This window comes from Furipterus horrens, unplaced genomic scaffold (genome assembly GCF_987537825.1).
Source record: "Furipterus horrens unplaced genomic scaffold, mFurHor1.1.pri manual_scaffold_7, whole genome shotgun sequence".
NCBI lineage: Eukaryota > Metazoa > Chordata > Mammalia > Chiroptera > Furipteridae > Furipterus > Furipterus horrens.
Window position 1 is genome coordinate 141168450 of NW_028327177.1, and position 13246 is coordinate 141181695.

Consider the following 13246-nt stretch of genomic DNA (forward strand, 5'->3'; position numbering starts at 1 on the left):
CGAAAACCTGAGTTCCTCGTGTAGGCTAGAGGCGTTTCCCACGCTGGCACACGCGCTGCAAAGCTTCAGCGTAAGCGCAAGGAGGTGCGGCCGCCCCTGTGCCTAAGGCCGGCCCGTTGGCAGCCTCCGCGCCGGGCACGGGGTACCACGCAGACAGAGCTGTTTCGCAGGGTCGCTCAAGCAGATGTCACAGCCACAACACAGACGGTCGCAGTGGCCGGGGCACGGCCCTGTCCTCTGGGAGGCCCGGGCTTTCCTGGCCTTGCTAGATTTCAGAGCTCCCCATACAGGCAGAATTTTGTCCAAGAAGGAGGCACTTCCTATTTATGTGGGTGTCTAATGCAGCGGGGCTTCTCCTGCCTTCCATGAGAAACCCCATGTGGCGGTGTGTCGGAGCGTGTGAGAGCATGTCTGTGTGCTTCCTCCTCACCAGGTGCCCAGGGCCTCACACATGGTCCCGACAGGTGCTAAGACCCCAGTCATGACTTGTCACATAAGTAAACGAGTGTGTCTATTTTTTATTAGATTTGAGTGACCAACTCAGAGAATGAACTTGTATTGTTTTCCCTGCGTTAGTTGGTGTTATACTTGCCACATTTATTTATACTCTTCCACATTTCAAAGTAGAATTTTAGGTAGTGATTTCTTGGAATTAAGAGTGAATTTCATTATTAGTACAATAACATTGCACATTAAAATATTGCCTTTTTCCTGCAGTATAAGTATGACTAAATTGGTTTTATTTTATATCTGTAAATCCCATTGTCTCTCCAGACAAATGGCAGTTTAGGCACAGGGAAGGGCGGTGGCTTTTCTGCATTTCCAATGGAAATTAGTAACTGAGTCTAAGCTGCTGAGTCCTGAGTCACTGCCCTCTCCGCCCAGCGTGTAGCTGGGGATCAGCTGCTTATTGTGTGGCATTGGGGGATATGGTCGGTCCAGTGAGTCAGTGGAAATTCAAGCCTTGCTCACCCAGTGACTGGTGGGCCCCCTCTGCCCCTCTTTACGGGTCTTATGAGTATTTTAATATGGACAGCTGCACTCGGTACTTAGATTTGAAGAGTCTGCATTTAATAACTCCGTGGTAACCGTGTTTAACCATGTATTTACATTTATGTTAAATTTTACATTAAAATTTGACATTGAAATTATGTGGCACTCATAAATAATTTTGCTCAGAATATTTTCTTGCATTGATTATTATCATATGTTTATTGACCTCACGTAAATACCACAAAGAGTTCTGGGTATCATGTACAACATGGTCAGAAAGAGCCCCTACCCAGCCATTTGGAAAATACTATAAGTTATATTTAAGGCTTCTTCCTTTCATTCAACCAGGCAGAGCCAAGGGAGAGGTCCCATGCTCTGTGTACAACCCATCTGATGAGTTCTCTAGTTATATTGGGATTGATAATTATAAGGACCTTTGATAGTTTGGATTAACATAGTCGGAGCTACACAGAAGGAACCATTTCACTTTGAAATGTGCAGAAATTTCTGTATCCTTCAGTAACAGACGTGTTTCAGTCCCAAAAAGCACATAAAAATGATAATCTGTTTTCAGCTGCTATTCGCTGTTTAGTAGCAGTCTTAATAAGTGTCAAAAACACAGAACTATTTTGAGGATATAATTTTAAACTTCATTTCCAAATTAGAGGAATTAGTGAAATGAAGCCAGAAACTCCCATTTTAATATCAAAAGACAACTTTCATGTAAAAATATACCTTTGTGATTCCAGAGATACCAATTTGTTAGACTCTTTTATAACCTATATCATTGTAAGCATATTTTATTATTCCATGAAGAATTTGACTAAATACTATAACCATCTAGAATCTAGAAGCTTCCGTTTCACTGTTACACATTACTTTTTAATGTCTCCTCTTCTTTTACATGGTCAGAACCGCCCCACAGGGCAGAGCTGGGGCCGGGGCGAGGCAGGCAAAGTAGAGGGTTCTGAAAAGGAGACCTCCTTAAGTTTTGAGCCTTAGGTGCCCTGCAACAGGATTTCAAAATAAAGCAAACACAGGGACTCTGAGTTCATACCAAGTTCATTCAAAATTATGACGGCCACTCGGTTGTCCCTTTTCTTCTTTATCGAAGAGAGATGGGCATCTGGACCAGTCCAAGGATGAACGCGTGGCAGGAAATGAGACTAAAGGCCGCTTTCCTAGGAGCATGACGGAGCTCACGGGAGCCTGTCTCGTTAAGGACAGAGGTTCCTCCACCTGCCATTATTAACTCCCAGCAATGACTGGGACAGAGCAGTGGGTTGAGGGCCTGGTGGAGAGTCTGAGACATCACTTCCAAGTTCAGCGTGTTAGATGGAGCATAAGTGCATGCTCCTAAATCAACATTTTGTTTCAAAATGTGTTCTAAACATAGACAATATATAAACTTATTTTTATAACTCTAGTTTTAAGTTTCTGATTTCAACTTAGATTTGTTAAGGTAGCCCTTAAAGTTTTCCAGAGAAAATTATTTTCAGCTTTATACTCAAGTGCAAATGGTACATGAGGCCTGTCCAGAAAGTACCCAGCCATGTACTATGAAAACTAGAGACATGTATTGAAGAAGTCACAAGATACAAGAAGCATTGTACATGGGACAATGATGCCTCAGTCCCCTTCAAAGTAGGCACCTGGGGACCTCACACAGCTCTCCCAGTCGCCATCAGCTGCCCTGTTGTATTTTCCTGAATCTCACTGATGGTCTGAAATCTTCTCCCTTTCAAAGATGATTTCAGTTTTGGGAAAAGCCAGAAGTCACAGGGCGCCAAATCTGGGCTGTAGCGGGGCTGGGTCACCTGGGTGATTTGATGTTTCGCCAGAAATCTCTACACAAGATGTCATGCATGAGCAGGCGCGTTGTTGTGATGACGCTGCCAGTCACCAGGTGCCCACAGCTGTGGCCTCTGAGTCATCTGGATAGTTTCTGTGGAGGGATGTTCAAGTTTAACCAAAATGTGATGCTGATTCGCCGCTCTCCTTGCTCAGTCATTTTGAACGTGGTGACCACACAGCACACACGCTCACTCAACAGTGTCTACCACCCCCACTGACTAGTACAGTGAAGTCGTCACTGTTCACACACGCGCATTCCAGTCCCCTCTCCTTGGCTGCCAGGTTACGCTGATGTTGTGCAAACCGTTCTCATTATAATAACAATGGCTGGGCTTTTTCCGGACAGACCTCAGTTTAGAAATGGAAATCATATTATTGATGTTTCACAAAGACCAAATTAATCTATTTTCAAGGGAACCTATCTAGTGTCCCACAACCATTTGTGGACAGTGGGATAAATGGGAAACGAGCAAAGCGTGAATCTTAGAATTCCAGTCATTCGTGGGCTTTTGTTGTTTTCCCATTTCTGTGCATTTAACATGTCTTTTTTTATGAAGCATCACGTGGTATTAGCAGTGTTGCGATGATTTCTGATGTGAGAACTCTTAGAGATATTTGCTAGGTGTTCTAAATGAGAGCCAGAAAAGTATCATCAATCAGATCAGCTTCCAGAGGCTTACGGGACGTGCCTTTGGCTGTGGGGTTTGTGTAAACGCTAAACCGCTACATGCTTGCACCCCCCTCCCCCGTTCCTGACTTATGCTAAAAGCCATAAAAACAAGCCTCATGAGGTTCAACATGAAATGTTAATTATTTTGTGTGTATTCGTTGCCTTAATTGACTTGTTTTTCTCTTTTCTTAGGACTTGAGCAGCAAAGACATGAAGAGAGACTTGTATATAGTTGCGCATGTGATACGAATAGGTACTGCCCGCCCTGTCCGTCCCCGTGACTGAGATCAGCCCGGCTCGGGATGCGTGTCTGCCACCTAGGGCTTCGTCTTCTCCCCGCCTCGTGCCCGTCCTGTCGGGTCTCGGGGGCAGAGGCCAGCCTGTGTTGGAGCGCGGCCTTCAGCTCAGCTGCTCTGGTGGCTGAGTTGGATAAAAAGGAACACTTTTTTCTTCACTTAAAACCCTTTGTTCCCTGTTTGGTGTAGACCCAAACTCCTTATTTCAAGCGGTCTGCCTATTGGCATTCTCTTTGTCATCGTGCCCTGCCTTTGTGCCCGCCCTCAGCCACAGGCTTCTACAGCGATGGCCGTGGTCACCACCTTAGCAGGTGGCGAGTGGCCTTCAGTGCGTTTTGTATCAAAAAGTACATATCTATGCTATTCCCCACAAAATCAGAGCGGCTCCGTGCCACGCAAGATGACAACGGTGACTTTTGCTCCTGTTCTGAGGGTGGTTTGCCCAGCCTCGCCCAAGTTTATGGCATAATTTGGGGGCTGCAACTAACCGAGCCTTCCGTCTTAGGTTTGGGTTCTGGTAAACCTCACACACTTGGTCAGTGAGTACGTTTTAACCTGCTGTCAGCGAAACACTGCTCTGCTGGGCTTTCACTTTGTTTGTTTGCTTTGCTTACTTGGTCAGGCGCGTGTCAGGGTTTCAGTGCTGCGTCTGCAGGCCTTCTCGCCACTGTGCGCACAGCCCGGGGAAGCAGGGGAGCGAGGCTCCCCCCACCCTTCGAGCTGGCTCTCGCCCCTGCGGTGGTTCCGGGTGAACTCTGGCAACCAGAGCACTAAAGCTTTCCTCCTGTGCTAAATATCCATCTTATTAGCATGCTGGTTTTTCTAAGAGATTCACGAAACCCCTGTTTTATTGTTGTGTGGTTAATAAGCGGACCTTGGGTGCTGAGGCAGGTAATGAGGGTGACTGATGGAACATGATGCAGCGGGAGAGCCCCGGCCCGAGGTCCACTGGGCGTTTCTCCACGTGAACGCCCTCGTGTCCTGGATGGCTCTGTTTGGTCCTCAATCAGTCTGCTGGTTTGGGGGATCTGTAGTTCTGGCACCCTGGGATGACCCCCAGGGACGCTGGAGAGGGGCCTGGAGTGCTCGGTCTGACGGACGTTCTCTGCTGTGTCCCAGGACGGATGCTCCTGAATGAGTCCAAGAAGGGCCCTGCTCACCTGCACTACCGGCGACCGTACGGCTGCGCGGTCCTGAGCGTCCTGGATGCCCTGCAGTCGCTCACGGAGTTAAAGGAAGAAAAGGATTTTGTGCTGAAGGTTTACACGTGAGTAACGGACATCAGAAGTACTAACGATTTGTAACATGAGGTAGATACCCCGGCGCTGTCCTCAAGAGAAGCACTTGTTGACCTTGTGGGACACAGGACCGTCAGCATACGTAGGAGAGAGAGTGTTTTGAAAATGCAGAGACTTTGAGTTAAGGCTTGGGTTGGGGGTCCTGGCAGCTGTGTTTCTGATAAGCTTCCAGGTGGTTCTGAAGCAGCCGGGTTGGGAGCCCTCTTTCCTAAAGTGAAGGTCTGAGCGCGCACACTCCCTCTCTAGGCAGGACCCACGACCGCTTACACGCTTACAGGAAGGCTGACAAGGAAGCTGTCCGTGTGTCTTGGATGCGAGCGCGCCTTCTGTGTCCAGGGCCCGCCCACAGCCACGGTCCCCAACAGTCAGGAGCCAGGCCGCCCTGTCTTTGCCGAGAGCCAGTTTTCCGGAGGGGCCGAGGCTCCCCCCTTCGCTCTGCCCCCACAGATCTGAAAAGCCCCACCCAGCCAGGCCGGCGTTGTCTCTAGTGTCCCCCAGCCAAGGGGCCCGCCTCACAGCGGCAGGGCGTCTCCTCCCGACTCCTGTTAGACGAGAGGGAAGCTAATAAAGAAGCACAGGACCGGGCACTCCATCTGTCTGTGCTCCGGAGCCTTAGGCACGAGTAGCAGAGCTGAGAACGTGGTGAGTTCGGTGAGTTTTTAGAACAAGTGTATTTCTGTGAGAATATTTTTTAAAAAATCTGTCCCATTTGGGTTCTAACCAAATACTGTTTTTCCAAGTTAAATCTGGCAGTCACCACGTTACTATGTCTTCCCCATAACACTGTACGGATGTTTTTCTGGGTAATCTGTTCTGTCTGGTTCAGGCCTAAAGTGAACCTAATCCACAGTTACACTTACTTTGGACCTTTACATGATGAACCACATTGTAGTAATTTTAAATTTATTAGTAATTTAAAAAATAAGAGCCATATCGCCTTATTACCTGTGCTGGGTCTGTTCTATTCAGAGGTACATACTTGATGGAATGAGGCTCTTTCTTTGGAATAGTAACTGATAAAGGGAATTTTGGGGGTTTTTTTCTCCCTTTCATGTGTCAGTCGCAGACTTGCTCCCATGTCCTAAGTCTCTTCATGGATGGACAGTGGGACCTGCTTCTTGATACGCCCTCCTCACTGTGAGCAGGACTAAACAGAAATCAGACTCATCACCGTCGCCCTCTGCCTCCGCCCTGTGCACGTGGCTTCTGTGTCGCACCGGAGAGCTGCGTGTCTGCACGCGTCAGCCGCGGCCGCTTCGGCGCGGACCCTCACGGCGGGCAGGGGCCCACGCGGCCTCGCCGCTGCCGTCACGCTGTCAGGCTCCGTGGGCCTAATTGCTCCTAAAACCACAGCGGTCGGTGCCAGCAGGAGCCTTGGCAAGGAGTGTGATTTGTGTGTAGCTTCTGCTTAGCGTCTTCCTGTGGGCCTCGTCTAAAATATCAATGCTAAACACACAAAGAACGTGTTTTTATAGAGAAGATTGTTTATGTTTTTCTAAAGGACAGATAGAGTTAAAATGTAGGATAATTTTTCCCCTCGAGAGCTTTAACAGGCTTTCCAGCAGGCTTCGAACCGCGTGTTTGCGGTGGGCTCGTGTGTGTGTGGAATGGAGCTTCCCAGGGACTTCCAGGGGGCGGCTGGTGAGACGGGGTTGAAACTTTAAAGGGTTGGCTGGTTGCTGCTCTTAGCGTTTTAGCCTTTGCCAGGACAGGATTGTGCAGGATACAAATCTCTTGTACTGTTTTAATCAATGAATTGGCAAAATATGTCATTAGCTGTTGACATTCTCATCGCGCCTTTGATTACTCAGAGTCAGCGTCAGACAGCGCAGACGGAACGTGTCCTGTCGTGGCCGCTGCTCTGGCTTTAGAGATGCTACTTAGTACCGTGTGTGGTGGGAAGGGCACCCCGTCCTTTAAGAGAATTTCAACAAGCAGCCAAGGCATGAAAACCGGTCTCTCCCTAATGAGCCGAAAGCCTTACAATCACAAAGTAAATACCGCGCTGTGTTGTCTAGTCTGATGTAGGTGTCATGTCTTTCCTTTGGCCAGGAGGACAAGGGTCACAGGCAGGCACAGGACCTGTGGAACGTGGCACCTCGGGCGTGAAAGGAGAGGTGTGCCAGGGAGCCAGCGCCACTGCGGGGGTGGGGTCGAGGGGTGTCCGCAGGCCACGCCCGTGACCGATTCCAGGGTGCCTGTAAATACGTGGTGGCCGCTCTCTGCCTTCACAGTGAGAAAGCCCGGACACACATTTTAGATCACCCCTCATGAAATAGATAAATAACTACTTTAAATATTGAATGTATTGCTTTAGTTACATTTTAAGTTATATAAAATGTGTGTTAGACATCATAACCAAATGTTGTACAAACTTGATAAGTATTGCTTTCCCACACTCTCGTATGTTATGAGAGGATCTTACTCAACACCTTCGTACTCGGTCATGCCCTCGGGTCTGTGTCGTCACCGAAGCCACCGGCCAAGTCACCTGACAGGTTTTCAGGGCATATCGTTTCCAGTTCCGTCAGGTTGGTGTGGACACGTCACACTTCGAATCCTTGATGACGCTTTCACTGGGAATTCGTCTTGAGGCCCGATGACATTTTTGCGAAACATTTGGGCGCTTGATGCTTCTGTGTGCCCGTCTGTCCCGCAGGCCCGTGGGTGCGGCCTTGGCGCCTGAGAAGCGCGTTCCGACCCTCCTTGCTGAGCGAGCCTGTGCGCCTGCCCTGGGGCCCCTGGGCGCTTGGAGACCCCACGGAGGAAACCAGAGCCTCTCCCTTTATTCCTTCAGTGGGACCGCTGGGCATGGCGTGGCAGACGGGCCACTTCCTTGCCAGTGCTGCTCACTGCCTTCGAGGGGAGGGCGGGCTCCCACGGGGACTCACAGGCCTCTTTAGATCAGCCTCTCCTCCATCTTACGATTGAGGATAAACTGCCAGCGTCAGTAATCATGCTCTGATATCAATTCGATTGGGTATGACATAATCATGCCTGATTATAATCACGTCATTTGATTATTTAATTAATGCCTACCTCTGTCATTTTTCTTTACAAAATATCTTAGTGATTGGTTAAAGTATGCTGACGACCCCACACCCACTTCGTTTCCAGTGATTTGAGGAGCTCCTCTTGGCATTCTGGAGAGGGAGGTGTTTGAAAGGCCAATTAGGAGAGGGCTGCACTGGTCCAGGAGGGAGACGACACCAAGGCCAGGGAAAGAAGTCACAAGTGACAGATGTAAGACAGCAAAATCGACAGGGTTCTGGTTTCATGAACGAGTGGGTCCCGCTTAGTGAGAGGGCGTCTCTGGAGCCGTCAGGTCGGAGAGAGGCGACAGAAGCCGCGTGGTAGTGACGGCGGTCAGGCACTCAGGGCTGAGTCTGGGCTGGAGACGCTGCGCTGCGGCCTGGCAGCTTCTGGTGGTGGCTGCAACCATGTTGCAGGAGGGGTGCCCAGGAAAGCGGAGAGGGTCAGAAGGAAGTGAGGGGGCCAGAGGCGGAGTTGTGAAGACCACCAACAGCGAGGGCTGTGCAGTGGCAGAGACAAGCCGTCAGTGGTCTGGCACCTAAGCTGTGTGTGTTGGGGGGAAGGGCACGTGTGAGTGGAATAATGCGCATTGTCCCTGCTGTGTGGTCAGCAAAGGACAGGCCTCACTCTGCTGCCCAGGAACCAGTGAGGGGCTTCTTTGGAGGGAGTTCATTTTCAGACTCTTCTTTTGAAATCAGAGGGGAAAATATGTTGTTTATGACAAAATGTAGTGAGTTCTGTTAAAGGAGGTAACTGCTGGTTTTACAAACCTGGAAAGTGACAAATGCGGATAGAGACCCATCTTTGGGTCCGCCCAGCTGGGCACCCCGCTGGATCGACTGGGTGGGAGAAGAGGCAGTGTGCGCGTCAGACGGGGAGCGCCGGGGTGCTGCTGCCAGCGCCTGGCACATGTCACTGCCAACCAAGTTGCTAAATCGCACGCGATCCTTTTAAAGAACACTTTTCCCCTTCCTTTGTTTCGGAAGGAATTCTCCAAGCAGGCAGTACCCTCCCAGCTCTGTGAGAACCTCGTCTTTGACCGTCCTTTGCGGGCTGATCTATACCGACTGAGGAGTCTGAAGGACTGCTGACTGGGTAACACAGTTAGGCCAGTGCCAGACTCCTTGAGCTCTGTGTGGCCTCCGTACCGTCCCTTCTACTTAGAGCCGTTGGACCTCGCCCTGCTGGACGGCGCGTGGTACAACTTACTGAGCTCTCCTCTTGGAAGCGGCTGGCCTGGCCTGCACGCTTCTGCGCAGCCGTGGGAAGGCCCTGTGAATGTCCCTTTGTCCGTGGGTCCTGTTTTCTGGGGATAGTGGGTCCCTGCCTCCCTGTCCAGCAGGGGCAGGAGTGGGACCAGGGCGGTGAGGACTGCCAGCGTCACACAGAATTTTCAAGAAATCATCCCGATCCCATTCCAGTTGTTTCACTGGCGCGTCTGCATCAGGATGAGGAAGTCATCGTCTGTTCCTGAGCTACGCCACGTGGTTGTGTGGTCGTGGCCCTTGGCATCGCACTCAGAGGGGAAGACCCTTGGTGCCGTGAACGACCAGGGGCGCACGTTGCTCCTTCACTCTCCCGTTTGTCCCAGTCCGAGGCCCCGAGGAAAGAACTGCATTCTTCCACATTTAGGCGTCTGCCTTCTCTGCTGAGTCCTCCTTCCCCTTGACTGTGGAGGACTTCACAGCGAACCAGACCCAGTGCTCTCCCAAGCACTTCCTTTTATTCGGTCTGGCGGAAACACCGCCCAGGCAGGTATCCACGCTGCCCTGCGCTTAGCAGGCTTTTCCTCCTGGGCCAGTGTGACAGCAGCCGAATGACGGAATAAAGCTACCGCCAAGCATGTCAGCTTCTGAACGGTAGTGCTCGGTGGCAGGATCTGTTTTCTTCTCTAACAGGAACTTTGCCCTGACGCCTGGTTCTTTCTGTTGTTTGTTTGTTTTAGTGCGTGTGCGCACACATAAGGGAACAGAAAAGAAGAAACGTGATCGCTGGTAGAGTGCTGTCAGGGAAGGGGGTATTTTGCCACATAAACAGTATTTGTAGAGATTCGTTTTAGAGTTTCTGTTTTTTCCCCAAGTGTGAATCTTCTCTGTGCTGCAACAGAAAATGAACCTTGTCTAATTCAGTAAAATATGCATGAAGTGTCCCTTTGTGCTTTGTGTCACACGTTGGAACGTGTGTTTGAGACCCTTGAGAGTCACGGCGCCTGTCCTTCTGTTGCAGGTGCAGCAACGAGGCCGAGTGGCCCCAGATCCACGAGAACATCATCCGCAAGTCCAGCACCAAGTACTCGGCCCCCAGCGCCAGCCACGGTGACGTGCTTTTCTGGCTAGAAGTTCAGCTGCGTGTGTCGCGTTTGTAGCTGCTGATCTCACGCCTGATCGGGTCAGGTCCCATCAGTTGGCACATGTCAAGTTCAGTTCCCCACGGACATTCTTCTCCTCCCCAACCCCTCTCTTATTTCCTTTTGTGATCATTTGGGACTTTTTTAAATTACTTCCAACCAAAATATATTTTCTTTTTTTTTTTCTGTGACAGATGCCATATGCTCTGATAGGCAACCTGAGTCTGTCACATTGTGAAATCTGTGTTTTCCTGAGCGAAGATTACACACGCAGCCCCCCCCCCCAAAGAGACAGATATTAATGTCCCTTTTCCTGTTCCCGTGTAGCATTAGCACCCCCACAGAAGCCTGGTACGGATGAGAACCGAGGACTAGTCTGCCAGTATCAGTCACTCTAGAGCTAGAACAGGAAGCTTATTACCTGGCAGAGTTCATCTTAACTTTTTTCCTTTTCCATCCTTTGCTTTTAAAACTCTGTTTATATAATTTCTGTCTAAATCTTGGTACAGTTCTGCACATTAGAAAGATTGTTTCCTAAATTGAACATTAATTGCTTGGTTAAATTAGAAGCACTATTTAAATGCCTATGAACTTTTATATACCCTTAAAGATAGCCCTCAAATATACATAGAACCCTGTTTTCTTCTGGCAGTTTCTACCTCTAAATTATGTCATAGGCTCAACAGATATTCAACAGGGAGGGTCCTCAGAGCAGCTGCACACCAGAGGCTGCACAGTGGGGGACCCTCAGGTGGAAGCACTCGATTCCTCTGAAACTCTGCAGCATCGGGGTCCTCGGGGCGTTTTACTATTTTTACGTGGCTGTTTTCCCTTATGGATGTGCCGAGGTGTCAAGGAGCTCCATGCAGGACGCTTGAAGGGGGAACGGAGTCCGTATTCCTCACCTGAAACCACCAGGCTGAAGCGAGAGGCAAATAGACTCTTGTTTTTAAAGTATAGAAAAGTTACTAGCCATTTGGAAAACTATCCTTCACATCAATATTTATAATGTTCGTTGCTTTATTTACTTACTTGATTTATAAAGAGCTGCCCTTGACTATCACTTCTTGAGACATAGTATGATTAGAATATGGAGAACATTTTTAAAAAGTGAGGTGGTGGCAGTAACACATTAGAAGAAACAGCGGGAAGAGCAGCTTTTGACGTCCCCACGTGAAGACGCTGACCTCCATCGCACTCCCTAGAATACGCAGACTGTGCCGTCTTCAGGGTCTGTGGCTTCCGTCCGGAGCTCAGAGACCTGGGCTGGTTAGAGTGTGAGAACAACACCCATCCTTCCGTGCTGGGGGCGCCGCAGACCTCAGAGAGCTCGCTCGGCTGGGCGGCCGTTGTGGGGGGCCTCTCCGTGCACTTGGGGAAAAGCCAGAAGGAACAATAAGCTGCTGCTTTTCGAGTTGTGTGTCTGAGTGCTCTTTGGCCAGGCTTGACTTGGAAGCTGGTTGAGATCTTGAAAATTACCTGTTTCTCCCCCCTCATTAAGTCAATGAGGAAACTGCTGCTCAATGAAAGTACTTAATGGCTGGACAGGGAAGCCCGGGCTTCCCGACCCCCGAGCGCCGGGCCTTCCCTCTCTACCGCCAAGCTTCTGAGCGCGGGTCTTCTACTCCTGGGCCCTGGGGTCTTCGTGACAGAGGGTTTCACATTTGTCAAGGAATAGGTCAGGTCTTCATTAGTCTCTTAGTTAAAGATACTTCTGTATAAAGAAATAATTTTCTTTGCTACAAACTGTCACCCATCTTTGCTAAGCGTGCTGGGTAGGGCACTGCCTGGCAGTTCTGCTTCAGGAGTCATTGGTGCTTTCCCTTCGGGACAGACCATGTGGAAACGCGGAGGAAATTGCTGTGTTGATGCGGAGAGTAAAAGTATCGTTCAGCAGGAACTGGTTAGGTGCGGCGTTAATGTTAATGTTAACATGTGTGGTCGCCCGTTTCCATTGCTGGCCTCCTAGGTGTGCAGCCACCGCCCTGGCTTTCAGTAAGTCACTGAAGCAAGTGAAGACGGGTGAGACAGGGGACACACTGGTCTTCTTTGTATTTTCAAATTATATTTTATTGATTTTTCCCCTTTATCTCCCTCCACCCAGCACCCCCACTCCCTCAGGCAGTCCCCCCACCATTGCTCATGTCCATGGGTCATGTGTAGAAGTTCTCTGGTTGCTCCATTCCCTGTGCTGTCCTTAACGTCCCCGCGGCCACTCTGTGACTGCCTGCTTGTGCTTCTCAGTCCCCTCACCTCTTCGCCCATCCCCCACCCCCCAGCTGGCAGCCATCAAAACGCTCTCTGCATCCATGATTCTGTCTCTGTTCTCCTTGTGGGCTTAGTTTGTTTTTCAGATTTAATAGTTGGTAGAATTGTATTTTTTGCCATTTTATTGTTCATAGTTTTGATTTTCTAGTTTTTCTTAAATAAGTCCCTTTAACATTTCATATAATAAGGCCTTGGTGATGATGAGCTCCTTTAGCTTTACCTTGTCTGGGAAGCACTTCATCTGTCCTTTGATTCTAAATGATAGCCTTGCTGGGTAGAGCAGTCTTGGCTGTAGGTCCCTGCTTTTCATCATTTGAATATTTCTTGCCAGTCTCTTCTTGCCTGCAGAGTTTCTTTCCAGAAATCAGCTGACAGCCTTATGGGAACTTCCCTTTAGGTAACTTATTTTCTCTTGCTGCTGTTAAGATCCTCTCTTTATCTTTACCCTTTAACATTTTAATTATGATGTGTCTTGGAGTGGGCCTCT

The 13246-nt window shown here is 49.4% G+C and overlaps 1 protein-coding gene across 1 annotated transcript in view; it reads left to right on the forward strand.

Annotated features, from left to right (window-relative positions):
• The window catches only part of DOCK3 (dedicator of cytokinesis 3), a 218468-nt gene that overhangs the window by 123711 nt on the left and 81511 nt on the right, over positions 1–13246 (forward strand). The window contains exons 11-13 of the mRNA XM_090284832.1: positions 3710–3770; positions 4933–5080; positions 10371–10459. Of these exons, the coding sequence (XP_090140958.1) occupies positions 3710–3770; positions 4933–5080; positions 10371–10459 (298 nt within the window). The remainder of the gene's footprint in view (positions 1–3709; positions 3771–4932; positions 5081–10370; positions 10460–13246) is intronic.